The 24857-nt window shown below is 35.3% G+C and overlaps 3 protein-coding genes across 5 annotated transcripts; all 3 read right to left on the bottom strand.

The window, feature by feature from the left end:
* Positions 1–678: 678 nt before the first annotated feature.
* LOC109001816 (acyl-protein thioesterase 1-like) lies at positions 679–5946 on the bottom strand. 3 transcript variants are annotated; one of them, XM_035682776.1, is made up of 10 exons: positions 5863–5946; positions 5169–5260; positions 4873–4987; positions 3748–3784; positions 3529–3598; positions 3195–3299; positions 2251–2401; positions 1999–2081; positions 1182–1275; positions 679–1093 (listed from the first exon to the last, which is right to left on the bottom strand). In XM_035682776.1, the coding sequence occupies exons 2-10, from the start codon at positions 5197–5199 to the stop codon at positions 1012–1014; spliced, it is 768 nt and encodes a 255-aa protein (XP_035538669.1). In that variant the 5' UTR covers positions 5200–5260; positions 5863–5946; the 3' UTR covers positions 679–1011. The 3 variants fall into 3 exon arrangements, with proteins under 3 accessions (XP_035538669.1, XP_035538668.1, XP_035538667.1); XM_035682775.1 differs by lacking the exon at positions 5863–5946 and adding an exon at positions 5705–5831; XM_035682774.1 differs by lacking the exon at positions 5863–5946 and adding an exon at positions 5720–5831.
* Positions 5947–10730: 4784 nt separating this feature from the next.
* Positions 10731–11657, bottom strand: LOC109016484 (U-box domain-containing protein 12-like). The gene has a single exon (XM_035682613.1). It carries the CDS (start codon positions 11655–11657, stop codon positions 10731–10733), a length of 927 nt encoding a protein of 308 aa, XP_035538506.1.
* A 12137-nt stretch (positions 11658–23794) lies between these two features.
* LOC118343698 (U-box domain-containing protein 12-like) lies at positions 23795–24835 on the bottom strand. Its single transcript, XM_035683038.1, has 2 exons — positions 24716–24835; positions 23795–24558 (listed from the first exon to the last, which is right to left on the bottom strand). Exon 2 carries the CDS (start codon positions 24527–24529, stop codon positions 23900–23902), a length of 630 nt encoding a protein of 209 aa, XP_035538931.1. The 5' UTR covers positions 24530–24558; positions 24716–24835; the 3' UTR covers positions 23795–23899.
* Between the last annotated feature and the right edge of the window lie 22 nt (positions 24836–24857).

Below are 24857 nucleotides of genomic sequence, written 5' to 3'. Positions count from 1 at the left end.
TATAAACTGATGCAGATTCATGTAATTCATTAAATTTATTTTACAATAAAAGTAATTATACATTCTATTGTGGTTAGAGTATTTCTCTTATGAACAAGTTGAATCAGAAAGTTCTTTAATTTACTCGCCTTTGAATAAAATAGATAAAATGAATTAGTAGATTTTTCTCATGCATATATCTTTAACAATTCATAAAATATATATATATAAAGAAAAAAAACATGTTGATACATAATCCCAATTGCTACGAAAATACCATTTAGTTTACCTGTGCCCGTTTGAATAGCCTCAATTAATCCAGTCTTTCTTTGATAAGAATCTTCTAAATATATGTTTGGAAAAAGCATTATCTAGTTGAAAGGTTCTGTACATCCGCCCTTTCTCGTTGATCTAATCCGAATATCGAACTTTCTTTATAGTTAAAAGAGACCAGTTACTCGTTGGGTGGATCCAATCCCGTAGATGTAGACCCCACCCGCCCTTGTCGAAAGTTGAATCATCTATACTTTCTTGACAAAGATACATCCACCCGGCATTGCAGACACTGCTCAAATTTGGGATCTTTTAACCCAATATAATAGTCAAGGCCACAGGACAGATGACCAGGTATGACCAACTCTGCTACTCTGAGCTCGGCCTATTACAACTTGGACCGAGCACAGCCCAAGTCTGCGCACATAATTTCAAGCATTCAATCCTGCATTCAAAATTTTCTCCAATACTGCGCAATGTATCAAAAACATTATGATGTTTCATCATTATCAAAAGAAACAAAATTTCTATTCATGTAGAGTACACCCCATCTTCCCACTTTTGTCCTTGAGTTTCCCTGTGATTGAACTCCACACCCCCCCCAACAAAAACCAAATACAAGAGAGCTACAGTTAAAAAGCTTATTTAGGAAAAGATCAACCGTGCCCGCCAATCATACTATCCATTCCATCTATTCTGGAGTGCCACTCCGAACCCTTATTTTATATGCTTTCCTTCCATCCTATCCCACCAGTACGATCAAGATCCCTCGAGTCCCAAAGTTGCAGTCAACCAACTACAGACTTCATCGGTCTCTTCCGGGATTGTGTAATGACCTAACCTGCATAGCAATATTGCACATGAGAGACTAACTTTTGAGAAGAACAAATATTAGTCTCCTCACTCCATGCTGAAGGTAGTTTGAATACCCATTATAAGTCCTAAATGTGAGATTTTGAAATCCAGCAGAGCTTAACGTCTGCGCTGATCTCTTTCCATGTTCATATGCAACGACATCATCACCTGTGGCATCAAAATGAAATGTATTTCCATTTATAGAGAGCAATTTCATTTTTGTTTTGCTTTGTTTTGTTTGAAACTGTGATTATGAATTTTTCTTTTGGTCTCATCTCTTGGTGTGCTTTGAAGAGAAAAAATACAATGGAACACAAATATGCATGAACTTGACTAAAAGCCACATCATACAAGTTGAGCCGCAGAATCAAGACATAATCAAGAAACTTGCCAGATGAAAAATAAAGCAGTAGTAACACAATTTTACACAATCAAGGGTCATCAACAAATTTCGCTATAGATGAAGTTGTTGAGATGGATGACTGAGTGACAAAACTAGCAATGAGAAGATTGGTAATCGCCAAATAATAAGTTTCCATGGAAAGCTCCAGCAAGGATATATTTGTCTGTGTGCATAGTAGCGTGTATCTGTATGTGTGGGTGTATACTAGAGTGCATTTTTTCCCATCATCACAAACAGTTCTATCATAACAAAGCAGATTTTCAAAGGTTTAGGGTAAATTGTAATTAAAAACAAATATTCAACTTCGTATCAATAGAAGTGTTTCAGCAGCTTTGCCGCTCCTGAAGCTGCTCCTTGGTATGACTTGAGTGATAGGAATGAATAACTTTAAACTCCCACCAGCAGAAATTAGCAAAAAAGGGGGAAAAAAGTTCGAATAAAATGAGTTTAAATCACATCACCAAAACCTGATGGATTAATATGTATACCTAGCCCATGACAGAGAAAAACAGGTAATGATGCTGCACGCCTTGCTGCCTCATGTGACCCTTCCACTCGGCTCCTCAAGATCCTACAAAAAAACATTGGCTGATACACTGAATATATTCCTTGACAGCAAAGAGGATGTCTTTTGTTTGGATAAGCCTGATAACAAAGAGGATATGATGGTCATGTTTACAAGCCGGTGTGTTGGTTTATTACACGTTTTCCTGTGGACATATATATCATAGAAGTCAAACCTTGAACATGAGAGCCAGCCACTAAGACCAACAATTGCACTTAGGTTGACCTGGTAAAGGTTTCCATTTGCATAGTTTCCTGAAACAAAGCACATGGCAGAGTGGAGTGCAGTTGCAGCACCCATACTGAAGCCCCCAACACCAAGTTTGACTGTAAAGGCAAAAAAACATAGTATAAGTTATAGAATAGCACTGTAAAGTAAGAGGCGAAGAAATATTGTAATTCAAATTTAGTTTTCTTCATCGAAAGGGGATGATAAGGCACGAATCTTTCCGCAGCTTTCACAGAACTTCAAAACTCTTCATTTTCCAGTCGACTAAAGATACATACATGCACACAAATACACATGTATGTATATATATTTTTACAGGTAGGGTTCAAGTTACACCAACTTGATAATTTTCTGCTAAATCAATATTTTTTACCAAAAGCAATCACGTATGTCAAACTTTCAACTATCTGATGTAATTTACTATGCATAGATAAATGCATACGTGTGCGTGTGTGCACGCGCATGTTGGGTCCAAATTACAGACTTGATAATTTTCTTAAATCAATATTTTTTTACCAAACACAATCACACACGTCAAACTTTCAACAACCTGATATCATTTACAGTCAGATGTACAAACTTGCTTATCTTTTTAGTAAATTTGAGAATAAGGAAAACTATAATTTTAAGGGCCTTAAAGACAGACAAGGTAGTTCCCAATGTTTGATCACCTTGATATTTAGGAAGCATCAGGGAAAGACACTTTAATTGTCTTGTTGACAAAATTATGTCTTTTTTATACATTGGGGGAGGGGGTTGAACCCATGATCTCCATTTTGGAGATGTGGGTCTTGTGCCATCAGGCCACAGGCCCTTGGCTTTGACAAAATTATGTTAGGTCTAAAAGAATAGTGTGTTTAAACCTATCAAGAATTCAAAGGAGAAACCTACCATCAGCAGGCTCAGTCGACAATAGGTTGGCAACATGTGCTGCTGAAGCATCCAATCCCTCCAAATCATCAGGGGCATCTTCTGAAAAATCTCCAACGTCAAACCCTGATATAAATTACCAAAGCACTTTAAGCCATGTTCTTCAAAGTTCCAAAGAGAAAGGGTAATATGGAATTGACATTAAATTGTTGGGACAGAACCAGCCATAAATGTCTGGATAACTTATCTCTCGTGCATGCACTGCCAAAATCTTAAACTTGCAGTTAACATGAATTTAAAGGCGTCTTTGAACATAATAAAACAAAGTTGCGATTTTTAAAGCAGTAAATCTTACAGGCAGTGCAAGGAAATCCGCCAAATAATTTTACTGGTCGTGTAGGAGCTGTGGGGCAAATCCATTTAATCTGAAAGATAAATTTCAAGAGAAACATCGTTTACTTATCATAAATAAATAAATTTAAAGAGAAACAGATATTAGGGCCGCAGGTGATGCATGTTGCATGTGCATGCATTTAGAACCTATAAACAATGGTAAAAGCATACATATACTTACATTTGGTAGAGGAAGGGCTTCCAAGATCTGGGACCAGCTGCAAAGCAAAGCAAAGATATGTGAATTAACCTTAGTCATTGTTAGCTAACTTCATTTAAACTGACAACATACTTGCAGGAATAACAAAATGATAGATTACTGAGATGGTTGCCAGAACACCTCATGAAGTTTGGAGACCAACAACCATCTGATAAACTATATATAATCATATTAACTTTCTAAACTGGGGACCACTTACAAAGTTGAGAACAGACCTTCCAAAAAATGTTATAAATCATACAATATGCTGATATATTTCTGCTCAATATGGTCTTTTTATATTTTAGCAAAATAAGATCTAATTAACTTAAGCCTTAGTATGATATATAACATTAATGACTAATATATTTCTGTTGCCATGTTTAAAGGACAACCAAGTTAGTGAAGAAGTGGTCCCTCATTCCAGGCATTGGCATATAAAGTTTTTGGATTCAAGGCTTTCCAGAATAGCATAGAATCAGAAAGAGAGGAAGGAAGAATAGGACAAATAGACTTGTTTTAGTTGATAGCACCGTTGCCCTTCCCTTTCAGATCAACCATAATGATAATCCTTCCAAATAGGGATGTTGAGGTCAAGAACTTAATTAAAAAACAAACTTCAGCAGAACAGGACAAGGCATTGACATTCTCTTATTCCCTCTGGTTTTTTTTTTTTTTTTTTTTTTTTTTGGCGCAAAAGAAGTTGACGACTTAAAAGAAGGCATATGTTCAAGGAAAAGAAAAAGGGATCGACTTAAAGTCTTAAACCAAATGCTGCTAAAAAGTATGGAATAAATATATTCATGTAGCTGATTGTTAACCCACACAATTTTCAAGAATTATTGATCCATGCACGTTCACAGAACCATTGATGAGCAAAAGCGTGATAGTTTAACCACATAATGGTATGGTTAAGTCAAGCACGTGTATGACTTCCAAATCTACTTACCACCTAACTTATAAAATGGTATAGTACTTCCTTCACGGACTTTTCATAAAAAAGGGGAAAAAAATAAAATGGATACTGCTAAAGAGAAAACCATCCCAAAAACCTGTTATTGCAAAATTGCTAGTTTCAGCAAGGGTAGATACAGTAAACATTAATACCTTGAGCCCTTATCACCAAGGCCATGCAACCAAATTATAGTGGCCTGGTGCATCCCTTTAGGCCTCACCACATGGGTCCTTCCGAACTCAAATGTCCTTGTAGCTGTTCCACTACCTAAAACATTGAAGCGACAGAGTTATTAACCCAAGACACAGAAGGATTAAAGATTAATTGACTGGATAGAACTAACAGCATTACTCTTCACTGAAATTGCATGAGCTTCATACGTATATAGATAACAGAGAGCTTCATAAGTATATAGATAACAGAGACGTTGGCAGGGACAAAAACTAACCAGAACCTATATCGGAGCTGCTGTAACTCATTCTTTCTCACTCAAATGTTTGCACGTTGCAGGTTACGTGTTCCAATGGTTAAGACGAGCTCCTGCAATGAAGAAAATCAACACTGACTATCTCTACTTATACCCTTATGGGAGGGTGGAAATGGAAATGAAACCCACGAATCTGCATCAGCTATTGCCGTTTGCAACATTTATGCATGGTCTGAAACTTCCTAAAAAACATATAGAAAGTGAAAGGCACCCAAAAAAAAGGAGAGAGAGAGAAGAAGGGGGGGGCAAAAAGGACATCTTTATGAGCGAAGAATCCACAAACATATCAATGCAGAAAATGAGCAAACAGAGTTCTGGTTTGCAATGCACAGAGTGAGGGAATCAATGCTAGTGGACAGTTTGTAAAGCAAAACACTTCAACTACAGCAACCAAGAATATTAACCCCCGTGTAACAAAGAAAAGACCTTTCCCCCTCCCATTTCACAAACACAAAAGCGTTTACTTAAAAAATTTGGTTTTTCTGAATGAAGATGACCATTAGCTAACGAACCCAGAAATTCAACATTCACAAGGCCAATGAGGTCGTCCTGAAAACGGCAAGCACTTGCAGGTATAGAAAGGATCTGATAAAACAATGAAATTGAATATGGAGAGGTGAAAAGGTAAAGTGGGGTTTAAGCTTTTTGTACCAACCTGGGGCGGAACAAACCCAAAAGCATATGGGCTTTTCTCTTTCCTCTTTGATAGTTTGATCTGCTTTTCTTTGTTTCCCACAACTCACCCTCACCTCCTTTACTTTACTTTTGTTCGTTCATACTATTATTAAACACCCGTCATTTTATTACAAATTACTATTTCTATGACGAAACTGCCCTTCTATTTTCTTACAACTACTATTTTTATGACTAAACTACCCTTCGGCTATGTGCATATTTGCAATTTTGTTTTTCTTTTTAATCCCGGACTCTATTTACAAACTTCGAACAGAAAAGTGACATTTCTTTTCGAAATCTCAATCTCAAACGTAATCTGGTAAATTATTTATTTTAGATTATTCTACCCATTAATTTTTAATTATAATTCTTTCACTATTTCTTAACGTGTATTAAATCATTAGATAATTATTTATTAATTTTCACTTATTTTCTGATCGTCTAATATTATATTAGAAAATTATGTCAATAGATTGGTGACTAATCTATTTAAAAAGTACAAGACAAATGCTTTAACCATAAAGAAACTTTGTAAAAGTAAAAAGTTATAAATTGATGTGATTTGATATTATATGTCAGATTGTAAAATTATTTTTTATTGTAAAGCAAATTTAATATAGTATATGAAATCTATTACTATATATAAAAGCGGAGTCATATAATTCGAATGTGACATTTTATTCATAAAAATAGGCATTCTACTAATTAGATTTGAAGTGTTATGTTTATAAAGCAATAAATCTTTTAAGTTTCAATGTTTCATTATGAACTGTTGTAACTTTTAAGTTTCATTTCTTTATGTTTATGAAACGGTAGATATTTTAAAAGCAATGTTTCATTATGAATCATCATAAGTTTTAAGTTTTAATGTTTTATTATGAACTGTTATAACTTTTAAGTTTCATTTATTTTCTTACATATAGATATATAAACTGATTCAAGTCTCCACCCAAAGGCACTATTTCAACATTTATATTGTTTCGTCAAATAAATCGTCTTATAAACAGTTTCGAATTTCTCCACTATAAAACTCGAGCTCTCTCTAATCTCTCTCCCTCATACACAACAATCCGCACATTATGTGGGTTATAGGCTCATTATATTAATTTATGAGTTTAGTTTTATGTGATCTTTTTGTTACTATAAAAGTTCTCAAGCCAAGAGCAATTAGAGGCAACCTCAATACTTAAACTAGAGAAGAGCCTATCTTGAACTTGTGACATGACATTAAGAAAGTTGTTACATGAACTACACTTGGTGCCAAATTTGCGCAGTAATGTAGTAGCTATGAAAGAAAGCTTTCACGCAATGAGGCTGTCTTGAGGCATTCCTTGGACGCATCATTGTAGAGTACTTTATAAGTGTATTATCATAATGGGGGACAAAAGATTTTGAAGAATGTGAAGTTGCATCGATGGAGGGTCCTCAGTCACAAGTCGTGCGATTGAGACATGTATTTATTCATATATAGCTTCATTAATTTGTTGATCTGTACGCCCTAGCTAGTGGCAATTGCCATTATCTTCATTCCGTGGGTTTTATAAAAATGAAAATGAAATGGTTATGGACAGAAATTCGCGAGTTTTTTTTACAAAAATTGTCATAGATCTCTTTATAGACCCTCCACAGCATAAGTGGGAGAATCAGAATCAATCATAAACAAATTATTTACGTAAAATCTGTCAAGTGTTGCCAAAGCCGCCTGTACGTAGATGTAGGCTAGCCTTTGCCTTGGGAATAAATTATATATAATCACGAGATCGATGGAACTGGTTTGTGACATTATTATTTTAAGGCATGAAGTACATGAACATATATATATATATATATATATATGCTGATACCACGAATTTGGTCCAACAGTAGTGTAACACATGAATTAATAAACTAATTTGTGACAGAAGGAAGGATGGCTGATCAGAATTAGATGAAGGTTGGACATGAAAAAGATAGAGATTTTAGTAGTAGTTTATATGGTTTGTTGGGAATTTTTGGGTATTTTAAATTACTGCGACATTCCACATGTTCACCACAAATATTGTCCGTGTTCTGACATCTTTTCAATGTCTCATATGCTCAAAAGTAATGTGCCAGTTTTTATATATGCAGATGATCGACAACCATGACTAGCTAGCTACCGCTTTTCAGTTCGCTTTTAAGCAACTTGCTGCTAAGGAAAGCATATATATATGTATATATATATATAGGCACCTAGCTAATATTTTCCGTGTTCTTGTATTTATTAGTATATCATCCATGCATGGCGGCTGTTTTTAATTTTCCTACTCACAAATTGGTGTGTAAATGCATTATTTAGGTTAGGTTTGGATAGTGAGTTGAATTGATATGAGATGAGTTGAGTTGAAATAAAAATTAAAAGTTGAATAAAATATTATTAGAATATTATTTTTTAATATTATTATTATTTTATGATTTGAAAATTTTGAATTATGTATTGTATTTTATATAAAAATTTATTAAAATTATAATGATGAGATGAGATGGATTAAAAGTACTTATCAATCTAAACTGAGCTTATTATGCGTGATGCGGAGTTTATTACAATTTAAAAAAATTAAAAGCACCAATAATTTTTTACGATAACATATGTTTAAGTTTTTTTCATTGACAACGTATGCGAGCTGGATGTGTCAAGACGACTAAATAAAGAGATTTATAAATTATTTAAAAAAAAAATTAAAAGAGAAAAAGATAAAGATTAATGGGGAACAAGTGAAAGCTGGAGCAGCATCTTTTAGTAGTAGTGTTAATGGATTCGTGGAGGCTCAGTTTTTATGTGAGTTTACTTATAAGTTGATCATTCGTGTGAGAGGAATCTGTATATATAGCTGTATCATTTATGTATATATGCTGCCTGTATCGTTCTATTCTGTCAAATGCTTAATTCTCTGGGTATTTCTGATCACTGATCCCTTGCTCCTCCTTTCATCTCTGTGGAATGCTAACCCTATATTATTAATCTTGTCATGCAGGCCATACTTTTTAAACTTATACCATTGATCTGATTTTCATAAAGTTTTTGTCACTTTGTTCCACAAAAAAAGGAGACTTGGAAATAAGATGCTAATGAAAAAGTAGTAGGGCGAATGAAGGAAAATTTTCATTAACATCCATTATTAATCTAGCTACCCCCCAACATTCTCTCTCAGGCTCCTCTCATCTTTCTGCACAGAAAAATTAAAAGAAAAAGAAAAAAATATTCCTTTCGTCTTTCATTAAACAAACATCCTTTGGGCTGGCAATAGCCGCCATGCTGAATATTCTCCATCTTGTCTGTCAATCTTTTGTTGCTCTTACTTCATCTTTTTCTTAATAATACTTAGCAAATCAAATTGCGCCATGCATGAGTGCTTCGTGGTAATTATCAAGAGTACTTTAATCTCGATCTGCTTTAGGTAAATACATAAAACCCATTATCTGAACAAATTTATGAGCCCAACTAATTTTATAAAATCGGTTTTATAAAAAAAAAAAATTATTTATTTCTTATAAACATGTTTAAAATATTATCTACAGACAATGTGAGATTATTTCTCAACATCCTCTTTTACGTACAGGTCAGTATTTTTTTTCTTGATCATTGTCACGAGATACATAGTGTAGGCCCTAGCCCATTCGTCCTATGACAAGTTCTAATATAATGAAAAAATTCATAGACCTAACTTATCATCTCATAATACCAGTTATATATGTAAGAGTAAATTATTCATTTCTTATAAACATGTCTAAGATTTTATACATGGGCAATATAGAATTATTTCTCAAACATGACCTGCATTAATGGTTCCAATATTGCTTTAGCCACATCGAAGAAGGCAACATGATGCGCAGATCGATCACTGCTTGCGGCTCGAGACCTCTTGAAGGAGGAAAAAAAAGGAACAAGAAGTTTGAGATTGAGAGAGAGTCATTTCGTGCATTGTTTTGTAATATTTTATCTGTTTCGAGCATGGTAAGTCAAATGATCTTACGATGGTCAAAGCTTAATTCTGTCCAAGTTCAATGTCCTCGTGAATGTTATATCTCTAGTTTATTACAGAATCAAAAAGGACGATAATGGTTTAAGATTCGTACGTAGCTTTATGACATTAATAGACCCATGGCCTGGGAGGTCCAGGAGGCCAGATGCATGGTATCTACGTAGGAAAGATACCTCTGATGAATTTGAGATGAACAATATTTTACAGCTTTACCTCGATCAGGCCGCTAACCTTGTAATTGAATGGGACAAATATTTTAAATAGGAAAATTCTATAAATTATATTATCATATTATTTTTATCTCATTAAATAAAATGTGACACATTTATTATTATTAAATGATTATTTATTAATTATTTTTTTATTATTTAATGATAATAAATGTGCCACATACTATTTAATATAATCAAAATAGGATAAGATGAGTACCACATGCACGTCCGTATTTGAAAAATTAGATAATAAGTACTATAAGTTTTAATTGATATAATATATATATATATATATAACAAAATAAGAGTACCACACGTCCGTATTTTTAGAATTAGATAATAATTGCTCAAAATTAATTTTTGGGAAATGTGGACAATTATTTTTCGTTCTATTACAAATTAATTTTCTGAAACATCTTTCAAACTAGAAACCTAAAATCATACATATGAATGATGTCTACAGGAAAAATTCACCATACGGAGTCTGTAGAACAAGTATTAATTGATTACTTTCTAACGCTGGTCATGGAGTGGTTGGATAAGATTATGATCTCGGGCAGGTGTTTAATTTAATTTAAAGCAGTCTCAGATAAAAAGGTATCCGTTGATTTGGTGTGAACTTGCAGACCTTAATCTTACTGCCATTGGAAATTAAACATGGATTCCCCATCCACATCAGAATCCACGTTGGCTTCTATCATTTTCTTCATTAGCAAAGTAGCCTTCTCTCGAGCTTTTGCAGATCCTCTCACAGAAAGATCTGCTAGCGCGGTCAAGGAGTCGGGCGCTCTGGAAGCATCTCTGATGATGTCCTCACTTTCATCGAACAGGCGAAGAAGTATCTCTGCCGCACCCTCCTTACTCAACATGCACCTCCTTTTCAACACATTGATCATCAAACTCACAATGTCCTCAGTCTTTCTCAATGCATTCAATCCCTCGTCAAACCTACCAAGGAGACCGAGAACAGCTAGAGAAGTTCCGGCTAGATCCTCACCATCATTGTTCTCCACTATTTGGATAAGCACCGGAACAGCTCCAGATCGAACAGCCACGGTGCAATTGCCATGGAACTGGACAAGTTCAGCCAGAGAACTTAGGAGATGATGGGCAGCCGGGCCACGATGCCACGAGACTGCCTTGACCAGCGACTGGATGGTACCAGCTACTCCAAACTTGGCTTTGTTCTTGTCAAGCATTGCCAAACTGCAAACCAATGATGCGGCCAATCTGCTGGATTCTGGAGAGCTTGGTAAGAGAATCATAGAATTGAGGAGAAAAATGGTTTTCGTATCTGCGAGAGACCGCTTTAGATCAGGGTTGAGTGAGAGGTTGAATAGGATGGACAAGGAGAGAGTTTCAATCATGGCGGATGAAGACTTGGAGAGGTTAAGGAGGGCAGGGATGGCATCATCTATTTGTGCAAGCAAGCTCCTGTTTTGAGGACTAACCTTGGTGATAGAATCCAGCATTTGAAGCGCTTTCTGCCTAGCTTCATGGGAACCTGAGAGCGCCTCAGAGAGACAATCGGTCATAGTTTCACGAAGCTGAGCTGCTGACATTGTGTAGTCAGGCAGAGAAATTGTTGCACAAAGCAGAGTAAGCAAAATCTGGTAGAACAGTCAATCTAAACCTCTTAAAGCGTAATGAGATATACCAACCACTCTACCAGAAACTGATAATTAAACGGGGCCGGGGCGTCGATGCTTCCAAGGGTCCATAGCATTGGAAAAACCTTCAATTCTTGGGAAAGAAAAGACAAGACTTCCTAGTTTGGAGCATTCTATTTAACACGCACGTTGGAGAAAGAAAAGACAACAAACTCATGCCAGCAGGCGAGGCGTACAACAAACCAAACAATAAATCCAAGACAAATTCTTCCAAGGTGGATCACTGGTGATCATCATATCCATGGCCATCGGTATGACCTCCAGGGCCAACCACTTCCTGCTAATTGGATTACTAAGGACAATTGTCCTATATGATATTTAGAAGATTTTTTAGATGATTTACATGAATATCTTAATAGTCTGAAATATACTGTGAATCATATTTATCGTGAAAGAAATGTTGTGGCTGATTTTCTAACTAAGTGTGGGGCTGAGGGCTTGAACTTCGACTAGTTTGAAAATCATACTTTGTCTAATCCATTGAGAAATCTTTTCCACATGGATAAACTGGGTATGCCCTACCTGATGGTCTCGTAAGGTTTTTTGCCTAATAAGTTTCGCTTGATTTGTTTGTCCTTTCTTGTGTGCTTATTTTTCTTGCAAGTTACCATATATTTGGTTGTTCTGATTTAGGTTAAGTATCTTTCTTTTGGCCATGTACCTGGAACATATGAATTTAATGATTTTGATGTCTAGGTTTTGTATTTCATAGATTAAATGTATCTCCCAAATGTCCTATTTATAACAATGGTTTTTTTCCACCACAAGTTAGGGTAATCAATAAAATTAAAGTATCGTCATCTTTATATGTATATATATATAAACACTTCCCGCTTAAAAAACAGAAAACAGTGAAGCTTCTTGTATTACTTCAAAAATAACCACAGTAAGATAAGATGTACAGTAAAAAATAAAAAATAAATAACAACTACAATGGAAATTGGAATAAATTACCATGAAATGTTGCGAACAGATGGGGCATTCATGTGGCTTGCCTTTCTCCAACCAAAACCACACAACATCATGCTCATCTCCTGTGAAATTCATACAAATTTCAAAACACTGTCAAGAACTAAAGTAAAGGAATTCTGCTATTGCATTAATAAGGGGGAGAATTGGATAAATGAGAAGAATGTCCACCTCGCTCACCACCAGGGCATCTGACTATTCTTTTGTCAAAGACAGACTTGATGACAGCAAGTGGTTCCTACGAGCAAAAAACATTACAGAAACTAGGCATTTGAGGACATCTTTCAATCTCTCTAACCCCTAGGGGTTGGCTCAACTAGTAAAGGCCTTGGGTTTGAGAGTATGCTCCCTCATGTCTAAGATTCAAATTCCTTTAGGTGTAAATAATCTCTAGGGGCCATCAGACTAAGAGATTTTTTCCTTGAATTACCCAATGTGCACTTACGGAAAACTCTTTGCCGAGGGTCTGTGCACCTCCGGGATTAGTCGGAACACTGTTCCTAGACACCGAGTGCCAAATAAAAAAAAATATATATATTTCAATTTCTATAAACCCAGATTAGTTTTTTTTTTTTTTTTATGACAAAAAGAACAATCTAGATTATGCCAACTACAGTACCATAATCTCTATAAATCCAGATCATTAGCTCAATTGATTCCCAAACCAGGAATTACACATGTAGAACATTCCGCATGTTGATTCAATTGCGTATATGTTATTGTTCGCCGTGCTATTGTACATACAATAATTCATACAAAAACACAACAATTCCAACTAACAGAGACTTAAGAGAGAGAATAATATTTGCAAAAGGTAATGAAAAATGAATCCAGAAAAACTGCAGGAACATACCATTTTTTTTATCGGTAAAACTGTAGCAACATACTTCAACAATCAAACATTACACAAAAGCCTCTATGCTGCCATTAATGATCGATTATAAACTCGTAAAAGCTACATGAATAAGTTATAGGTGATGTAGTCTCATTTCCCAATTAATCAAACTTGTTCCCAATCATGTCTCAATAATCAACAACAAAAAATAAAAATCTCATTCCAAACCGGTCAACGTGACATAAGAAGCATTGATCCGACACTGGAAAAGTACATCAAGAGCCGATTAAAAATCTACAGTTAAGTATTTAATGGCTCATTATAAACACCAAAGTAAAGATTTTTAAGCTCAGGCGACACAGATCTTAGTACCGAAAGGGCCGCTTGGATGATCGATTTCAAGAAAGTCAGCGCCCTGTATACAAAAAATAAGAACATAACATTGAAATACTGGACGAGATTAATCGATTAGAAAAGTAGAGATTCAAGCAAATAAATAAGCAACCTGAAGCACAACCTCAAGTTCCTCAAGTTACATCTTCGACATTTCTTTTCAAAATATCACCTAATGCAGACAAAAAAAAAATGAAGGGCTAGGAATGAGAATTATCGAGCAAACTACTCCATTGGTTTATAAAATTAAGCGGCTATGGAGCGCCTTAGTCAGACACAAGCCAAATAACACACATGCACACTCCACAAATATCCCTTTTACCTACCTGTAAAAAATCCCTTTTACCAGTTGAAGTCACAAAACAGCCATGCAAATACAAATTTCCATCTCCTTATGTTAAAACCTTAAAACGGCACAACAGACCGGATGGAGAGAAATATCTATTTTCAGCCCATTGAAGTTGTTCAAACCTCAATTAGTGTAGTGTGAAGTCCCAGGCGGTGGTCCGATACAACTGTACGGCGTCGGTGTGTACATACATGACGTTGAGCAGTAAATAAATGTAGAGAAGATAAAGAAACAATGGCATCTAGATTTACGTGGTTCGACATAACGCTTACGTCTACGGGAGTTTTGAGAAAGGAAGAGTCCTCTATAATATGTTTATTTATAGTCTCTCATGGTCTTTCTTCCTTTCTGTACAATGGAGATCTCCTCACTCGTCTCCCTCCCGCGAGGTTGAAGAAGTTGAAGCATTTGAAGTCAAAGAAGTCCCCCCCCCTCCCCCCCCCCGCGGAAGTGATCTAGTCCCTTTTTCTTTAGAATCGGGCTACTCTGCAGCCCAGAGTAGCCCGCTCAACCTTACCGCTTTCAGCTTTTGAGTTTTTTTTTTTTCAATTTCCTTTTCACATTTTTTTAATATATTTAAATATTTTAAAAAAATAAAAAAATATATTTCAATATACTTAAAATCACTTTCTTAATCATTAAGGAAAAATAAAATAAAATAAATGTGGCAAGGTATACTTGAGCAGTACACTTAGATAGGCAAAACAGCTTTTCTCTTTTCTTTATCCTCTATCCCTTACCTACTTTGCATCCATTCACCTCTTCTTTATGTCACATTACCTTTCATTTGTGTCCCCTCTCATCTTTTCCTCCTAACACCTTTCCTAGCATTTTGTCCATTCTCTCTCTCTTCTTATTTCCCTCATTTGTTTTCTAGTGAGGCCTTTAGTTGAGTTAGACTTGGTTATTTGGGCATGTAATATTTTATCTCCCTGCTTTATATTTTTTCCATTGTATAAAAGAAGATGAGTTACCAAAAGCGATGAGCTAGACTTGGTTATTTGGGCCTGTAATATTTTATCCCTTCCACTTTATATTTTTTCCATTGTATAAAAGAAGATGAGTTACCAAAAGCAACGGGTGCGTGGGAAGAGAAAAGATTTAGAAATGGCAGAGTTACTAACAACACTGATGTGGAAGATGAAGATGAAGCTGGAGAGAAGGCAAGTGACCGAGCAATACTACACAATCTTCCAACCTCCACACACTACACTTTTTTAAAATTTTTAATATTTTTTTTAATTGATTTTTTTTAAACTAATTCAATTTTTCTATTCATTATTCATATACTAAATATTTGATAAAAGAAAAAAATAATAAAAATTAAAAAGTATGGTATGTGAAAGTTGTTTGAATAGTAAGATGTTGTATAGATTTTTTCCTTCATGAAAATGCATTCTGAATTTTCTCTTTGTCAGCCTATAACAACGTTTCTTTCCTCTGATAAATCCTCCATTTCAGAATTGTTTCCACATTTATAGCTGAATAATCCCTAGTTTCAACAATGTCAGCGTAAAGGTCAGATTAATTTTTTTTAGGTGAACAACAAGGTTAATTAGCTGACAGCTTAGAAGTAGCACACTTAGAATTAGGGGCTATCCCACTTCGGATAATTGAAGGTACGACATTTCTCTCTTCGCGTATTAAACAAGAAGTTATAACCCATGCCATGAATGCAACAGCAAGACGTTTCAAGGTCTTGAGGACCTCCATAACCTTGAAATGGCTTCAATGATAAGCTTTTCCCTCCTGAGCATCGAACGATCCGAGTTATACATATTATTCTCCATTTACCAAACATCCAGCAATGATAAAATTCTAAATAGCAGCATCACAGCTGAATATTTTACTAGCAACTATATAATCTAGCAACACCGGAAAACAGAAGTTCAGGGTCCAGCTAAAAAACGCAAGCCTCCAATCCATAAAAAGACAACATGAGTTCGTCAAGAACAATCAATGCCTTCACTGCTCTATGATTTCATCTTTCGGCCGAGTCAGGAGAACCATCTCCATAAGAAACCAGGCCCTTCTTCCCATCCAGACTGCCGGACGACGACCTTGACCTGTCTTTGCTAGCCTGCCTAGGAGATTGAGAGTCCAGGGAGGACTTCGATTCGGATGGGCTCCTGCTCCTAGAAAGTGATCTCTCAGCCCGCGGAGAGACACGAGATCTATAGGGCTCAACCGGCGAACGGCTGCGAATGGGGCTACGGCTGCGACTGTAACGCCGACTACGGTAGGGTGGGCTCCGTGATGCAGATCGTGTTCGACTCCTCCTGCTTCTGTATCTGCAAAAAGGCCAGGTAAACCATTCTATTAAAAAAACAGAGAGAACGACCAGAATAAACATGGTAGTGGGCTAGTGGTCGATTGCTAAGAAAGGGAGAGAGTTGGCCACGTTTGACTTCACTCAGCATTCTCTCCAAGGAATCCAGCTCATTCACCAACAAAGCAATCTCTACATAAAAACTGCATTGCTACTCCCTCCCCTTGTGCTTTCTAAAAAGGAAAATATTTAAGCCAAAAATAGATTGCAGGTGATGCATGTTGCATGTGCATGCATTTAGAACCTATAAACAATGGTAAAAGCATACATATACTTACATTTGGTAGAGGAAGGGCTTCCAAGATCTGGGACCAGCTGCAAAGCAAAGCAAAGATATGTGAATTAACCTTAGTCATTGTTAGCTAACTTCATTTAAACTGACAACATACTTGCAGGAATAACAAAATGATAGATTACTGAGATGGTTGCCAGAACACCTCATGAAGTTTGGAGACCAACAACAATCTGATAAACTATATATAATCATATTAACTTTCTAAACTGGGGACCACTTACAAAGTTGAGAACAGACCTTCCAAAAAATGTTATAAATCATACAATATGCTGATATATTTCTGCTCAATATGGTCTTTTTATATTTTAGCAAAATAAGATCTAATTAACTTAAGCCTTAGTATGATATATAACATTAATGACTAATATATTTCTGTTGCCATGTTTAAAGGACAACCAAGTTAGTGAAGAAGTGGTCCCTCATTCCAGGCATTGGCATATAAAGTTTTTGGATTCAAGGCTTTCCAGAATAGCATAGAATCAGAAAGAGAGGAAGGAAGAATAGGACAAATAGACTTGTTTTAGTTGATAGCACCGTTGCCCTTCCCTTTCAGATCAACCATAATGATAATCCTTCCAAATAGGGATGTTGAGGTCAAGAACTTAATTAAAAAACAAACTTCAGCAGAACAGGACAAGGCATTGACATTCTCTTATTCCCTCTGGTTTTTTTTTTTTTTTTTTTTTTTTTTGGCGCAAAAGAAGTTGACGACTTAAAAGAAGGCATATGTTCAAGGAAAAGAAAAAGGGATCGACTTAAAGTCTTAAACCAAATGCTGCTAAAAAGTATGGAATAAATATATTCATGTAGCTGATTGTTAACCCACACAATTTTCAATAATTATTGATCCATGCACGTTCACAGAACCATTGATGAGCAAAAGCGTGATAGTTTAACCACATAATGGTATGGTTAAGTCAAGCACGTGTATGACTTCCAAATCTACTTACCACCTAACTTATAAAATGGTATAGTACTTCCTTCACGGACTTTTCATAAAAAAGGGGAAAAAAATAAAATGGATACTGCTAAAGAGAAGAACCATCCCAAAAACCTGTTATTGCAAAATTGCTAGTTTCAGCAAGGGTAGATACAGTAAACATTAATACCTTGAGCCCTTATCACCAAGGCCATGCAACCAAATTATAGTGGCCTGGTGCATCCCTTTAGGCCTCACCACATGGGTCCTTCCGAACTCAAATGTCCTTGTAGCTGTTCCACTACCTAAAACATTGAAGCGACAGAGTTATTACCCCAAGACACAGAAGGATTAAAGATTAATTGACTGGATAGAACTAACAGCATTACTCTTCACTGAAATTGCATGAGCTTCATACGTATATAGATAACAGAGAGCTTCATAAGTATATAGATAACAGAGACGTTGGCAGGGACAAAAACTAACCAGAACCTATATCGGAGCTGCTGTAACTCATTCTTTCTCACTCAAATGTTTGCACGTTGCAGGTTACGTGTTGCAATGGTTAAGACGAGCTCCTGCAATGAAGAAAATCAACACTGACTATCTCTACTTATACCCTTATGGGAGGGTGGAAATGGAAATGAAACCCACGAATCTGCATCAGCTATTGCCGTTTGCAACATTTATGCATGGTCTGAAACTTCCTAAAAAACATATAGAAAGTGAAAGGCACCCCAAAAAAAGGAGAGAGAGAAGAAGGGGGGGCAAAAAGGAACTCTTTATGAGCGAAGAATCCACAAACATATCAATGCAGAAAATGAGCAAACAGAGTTCTGGTTTGCAATGCACAGAGTGAGGGAATCAATGCTAGTGGACAGTTTGTAAAGCAAAACACTTCAACTACAGCAACCAAGAATATTAACCCCCGTGTAACAAAGAAAAGACCTTTCCCCCTCCCATTTCACAAACACAAAAGCGTTTACTTAAAAAATTTGGTTTTTCTGAATGAAGATGACCATTAGCTAACGAACCCAGAAATTCAACATTCACAAGGCCAATGAGGTCGTCCTGAAAACGGCAAGCACTTGCAGGTATAGAAAGGATCTGATAAAACAATGAAATTGAATATGGAGAGGTGAAAAGGTAAAGTGGGGTTTAAGCTTTTTGTACCAACCTGGGGCGGAACAAACCCAAAAGCATATGGGCTTTTCTCTTTCCTCTTTGATAGTTTGATCTGCTTTTCTTTGTTTCCCACAACTCACCCTCACCTCCTTTACTTTACTTTTGTTCGTTCATACTATTATTAAACACCCGTCATTTTATTACAAATTACTGTTTCTATGACGAAACTGCCCTTCTATTTTCTTACAACTACTATTTTTATGACTAAACTACCCTTCGGCTATGTGCATATTTGCAATTTTGTTTTTCTTTTTAATCCCGGACTCTATTTACAAACTTCGAACAGAAAAGTGACATTTCTTTTCGAAATCTCAATCTCAAACGTAATCTGGTAAATTATTTATTTTAGATTATTCTACCCATTAATTTTTAATTATAATTCTTTCACTATTTCTTAACGTGTATTAAATCATTAGATAATTATTTATTAATTTTCACTTATTTTCTGATCGTCTAATATTATATTAGAAAATTATGTCAATAGATTGGTGACTAATCTATTTAAAAAGTACAAGACAAATGCTTTAACCATAAAGAAACTTTGCAAAAGTAAAAAGTTATAAATTGATGTGATTTGATATTATATGTCAGATTGTAAAATTATTTTTTATTATAAAGCAAATTTAAAATAGTATATGAAATCTATTACTATATATAAAAGCGGAGTCATATAATTCGAATGTGACATTTTATTCATAAAAATAGACATTCTACTAATTAGATTTGAAGTGTTATGTTTATAAAGCAATAAATCTTTTAAGTTTCAATGTTTCATTATGAACTGTTGCAACTTTTAAGTTTCATTTCTTTATGTTTATGAAACGGTAGATATTTTAAAAGTAATGTTTCATTATGAATCATCATAAGTTTTAAGTTTTAATGTTTTATTATGAACTGTTATAACTTTTAAGTTTCATTTATTTTCTTACATATAGATATATAAACTGATTCAAGTCTCCACCCAAAGGCACTATTTCAACATTTATATTGTTTCGTCAAATAAATCGTCTTATAAACAGTTTCGAATTTCTCCACTATAAAACTCGAGCTCTCTCTAATCTCTCTCCCTCATACACAACAATCCGCACATTATGTGGGTTATAGGCTCATTATATTAATTTATGAGTTTAGTTTTATGTGATCTTTTTGTTACTATAAAAGTTCTCAAGCCAAGAGCAATTAGAGGCAACCTCAATACTTAAACTAGAGAAGAGCCTATCTTGAACTTGTGACATGACATTAAGAAAGTTGTTACATGAACTACACTTGGTGCCAAATTTGCGCAGTAATGTAGTAGCTATGAAAGAAAGCTTTCACGCAATGAGGCTGTCTTGAGGCATTCCTTGGACGCATCATTGTAGAGTACTTTATAAGTGTATTATCATAATGGGGGACAAAAGATTTTGAAGAATGTGAAGTTGCATCGATGGAGGGTCCTCAGTCACAAGTCGTGCGATTGAGACATGTATTTATTCATATATAGCTTCATTAATTTGTTGATCTGTACGCCCTAGCTAGTGGCAATTGCCATTATCTTCATTCCGTGGGTTTTATAAAAATGAAAATGAAATGGTTATGGACAGAAATTCGCGAGTTTTTTTTACAAAAATTGTCATAGATCTCTTTATAGACCCTCCACAGCATAAGTGGGAGAATCAGAATCAATCATAAACAAATTATTTACGTAAAATCTGTCAAGTGTTGCCAAAGCCGCCTGTACGTAGATGTAGGCTAGCCTTTGCCTTGGGAATAAATTATATATAATCACGAGATCGATGGAACTGGTTTGTGACATTATTATTTTAAGGCATGAAGTACATGAACATATATATATATATATATATATATGCTGATACCACGAATTTGGTCCAACAGTAGTGTAACACATGAATTAATAAACTAATTTGTGACAGAAGGAAGGATGGCTGATCAGAATTAGATGAAGGTTGGACATGAAAAAGATAGAGATTTTAGTAGTAGTTTATATGGTTTGTTGGGAATTTTTGGGTATTTTAAATTACTGCGACATTCCACATGTTCACCACAAATATTGTCCGTGTTCTGACATCTTTTCAATGTCTCATATGCTCAAAAGTAATGTGCCAGTTTTTATATATGCAGATGATCGACAACCATGACTAGCTAGCTACCGCTTTTCAGTTCGCTTTTAAGCAACTTGCTGCTAAGGAAAGCATATATATATGTATATATATATATAGGCACCTAGCTAATATTTTCCGTGTTCTTGTATTTATTAGTATATCATCCATGCATGGCGGCTGTTTTTAATTTTCCTACTCACAAATTGGTGTGTAAATGCATTATTTAGGTTAGGTTTGGATAGTGAGTTGAATTGATATGAGATGAGTTGAGTTGAAATAAAAATTAAAAGTTGAATAAAATATTATTAGAATATTATTTTTTAATATTATTATTATTTTATGATTTGAAAATTTTGAATTATGTATTGTATTTTATATAAAAATTTATTAAAATTATAATGATGAGATGAGATGGATTAAAAGTACTTATCAATCTAAACTGAGCTTATTATGCGTGATGCGGAGTTTATTACAATTTAAAAAAATTAAAAGCACCAATAATTTTTTACGATAACATATGTTTAAGTTTTTTTCATTGACAACGTATGCGAGCTGGATGTGTCAAGACGACTAAATAAAGAGATTTATAAATTATTTAAAAAAAAAATTAAAAGAGAAAAAGATAAAGATTAATGGGGAACAAGTGAAAGCTGGAGCAGCATCTTTTAGTAGTAGTGTTAATGGATTCGTGGAGGCTCAGTTTTTATGTGAGTTTACTTATAAGTTGATCATTCGTGTGAGAGGAATCTGTATATATAGCTGTATCATTTATGTATATATGCTGCCTGTATCGTTCTATTCTGTCAAATGCTTAATTCTCTGGGTATTTCTGATCACTGATCCCTTGCTCCTCCTTTCATCTCTGTGGAATGCTAACCCTATATTATTAATCTTGTCATGCAGGCCATACTTTTTAAACTTATACCATTGATCTGATTTTCATAAAGTTTTTGTCACTTTGTTCCACAAAAAAAGGAGACTTGGAAATAAGATGCTAATGAAAAAGTAGTAGGGCGAATGAAGGAAAATTTTCATTAACATCCATTATTAATCTAGCTACCCCCCAACATTCTCTCTCAGGCTCCTCTCATCTTTCTGCACAGAAAAATTAAAAGAAAAAGAAAAAAATATTCCTTTCGTCTTTCATTAAACAAACATCCTTTGGGCTGGCAATAGCCGCCATGCTGAATATTCTCCATCTTGTCTGTCAATCTTTTGTTGCTCTTACTTCATCTTTTTCTTAATAATACTTAGCAAATCAAATTGCGCCATGCATGAGTGCTTCGTGGTAATTATCAAGAGTACTTTAATCTCGATCTGCTTTAGGTAAATACATAAAACCCATTATCTGAACAAATTTATGAGCCCAACTAATTTTATAAAATCGGTTTTATAAAAAAAAAAAATTATTTATTTCTTATAAACATGTTTAAAATATTATCTACAGACAATGTGAGATTATTTCTCAACATCCTCTTTTACGTACAGGTCAGTATTTTTTTTCTTGATCATTGTCACGAGATACATAGTGTAGGCCCTAGCCCATTCGTCCTATGACAAGTTCTAATATAATGAAAAAATTCATAGACCTAACTTATCATCTCATAATACCAGTTATATATGTAAGAGTAAATTATTCATTTCTTATAAACATGTCTAAGATTTTATACATGGGCAATATAGAATTATTTCTCAAACATGACCTGCATTAATGGTTCCAATATTGCTTTAGCCACATCGAAGAAGGCAACATGATGCGCAGATCGATCACTGCTTGCGGCTCGAGACCTCTTGAAGGAGGAAAAAAAAGGAACAAGAAGTTTGAGATTGAGAGAGAGTCATTTCGTGCATTGTTTTGTAATATTTTATCTGTTTCGAGCATGGTAAGTCAAATGATCTTACGATGGTCAAAGCTTAATTCTGTCCAAGTTCAATGTCCTCGTGAATGTTATATCTCTAGTTTATTACAGAATCAAAAAGGACGATAATGGTTTAAGATTCGTACGTAGCTTTATGACATTAATAGACCCATGGCCTGGGAGGTCCAGGAGGCCAGATGCATGGTATCTACGTAGGAAAGATACCTCTGATGAATTTGAGATGAACAATATTTTACAGCTTTACCTCGATCAGGCCGCTAACCTTGTAATTGAATGGGACAAATATTTTAAATAGGAAAATTCTATAAATTATATTATCATATTATTTTTATCTCATTAAATAAAATGTGACACATTTATTATTATTAAATGATTATTTATTAATTATTTTTTTATTATTTAATGATAATAAATGTGCCACATACTATTTAATATAATCAAAATAGGATAAGATGAGTACCACATGCACGTCCGTATTTGAAAAATTAGATAATAAGTACTATAAGTTTTAATTGATATAATATATATATATATATATAACAAAATAAGAGTACCACACGTCCGTATTTTTAGAATTAGATAATAATTGCTCAAAATTAATTTTTGGGAAATGTGGACAATTATTTTTCGTTCTATTACAAATTAATTTTCTGAAACATCTTTCAAACTAGAAACCTAAAATCATACATATGAATGATGTCTACAGGAAAAATTCACCATACGGAGTCTGTAGAACAAGTATTAATTGATTACTTTCTAACGCTGGTCATGGAGTGGTTGGATAAGATTATGATCTCGGGCAGGTGTTTAATTTAATTTAAAGCAGTCTCAGATAAAAAGGTATCCGTTGATTTGGTGTGAACTTGCAGACCTTAATCTTACTGCCATTGGAAATTAAACATGGATTCCCCATCCACATCAGAATCCACGTTGGCTTCTATCATTTTCTTCATTAGCAAAGTAGCCTTCTCTCGAGCTTTTGCAGATCCTCTCACAGAAAGATCTGCTAGCGCGGTCAAGGAGTCGGGCGCTCTGGAAGCATCTCTGATGATGTCCTCACTTTCATCGAACAGGCGAAGAAGTATCTCTGCCGCACCCTCCTTACTCAACATGCACCTCCTTTTCAACACATTGATCATCAAACTCACAATGTCCTCAGTCTTTCTCAATGCATTCAATCCCTCGTCAAACCTACCAAGGAGACCGAGAACAGCTAGAGAAGTTCCGGCTAGATCCTCACCATCATTGTTCTCCACTATTTGGATAAGCACCGGAACAGCTCCAGATCGAACAGCCACGGTGCAATTGCCATGGAACTGGACAAGTTCAGCCAGAGAACTTAGGAGATGATGGGCAGCCGGGCCACGATGCCACGAGACTGCCTTGACCAGCGACTGGATGGTACCAGCTACTCCAAACTTGGCTTTGTTCTTGTCAAGCATTGCCAAACTGCAAACCAATGATGCGGCCAATCTGCTGGATTCTGGAGAGCTTGGTAAGAGAATCATAGAATTGAGGAGAAAAATGGTTTTCGTATCTGCGAGAGACCGCTTTAGATCAGGGTTGAGTGAGAGGTTGAATAGGATGGACAAGGAGAGAGTTTCAATCATGGCGGATGAAGACTTGGGGAGGGTAAGGAGGGCAGGGATGGCATCATCTATTTGTGCAAGCAAGCTCCTGTTTTGAGGACTAACCTTGGTGATAGAATCCAGCATTTGAAGCGCTTTCTGCCTAGCTTCATGGGAACCTGAGAGCGCCTCAGAGAGACAATCGGTCATAGTTTCACGAAGCTGAGCTGCTGACATTGTGTAGTCAGGCAGAGAAATTGTTGCACAA

The sequence above is a fragment of the Juglans regia genome, chromosome 11 (assembly GCF_001411555.2).
Source record: "Juglans regia cultivar Chandler chromosome 11, Walnut 2.0, whole genome shotgun sequence".
Classification (NCBI taxonomy): Eukaryota; Viridiplantae; Streptophyta; class Magnoliopsida; order Fagales; family Juglandaceae; genus Juglans; species Juglans regia.
This window is presented reverse-complemented; position numbering and strand designations above follow the sequence as displayed.

Coding starts and splice junctions, on each gene's coding strand:
- LOC109001816 (XM_035682776.1), bottom strand. CDS start 5,199: ATGAGTTACAGCAGCTCCGATATAGGTTCTG. Junction 3,300..3,528: donor CGGATTTCCTTGCACTGCCT/GTAAGATTTACT, acceptor AATTTATATCAG/GGTTTGACGTTGGAGATTTT. Junction 1,094..1,181: donor ACATTTAGGACTTATAATGG/GTATTCAAACTA, acceptor ATTGCTATGCAG/GTTAGGTCATTACACAATCC.
- LOC109016484 (XM_035682613.1), bottom strand. CDS start 11,657: ATGTCAGCAGCTCAGCTTCGTGAAACTATGACCGATTGTCTCTCTGAG.
- LOC118343698 (XM_035683038.1), bottom strand. CDS start 24,529: ATGATTCTCTTACCAAGCTCTCCAGAATCCAGCAGATTGGCCGCATCA.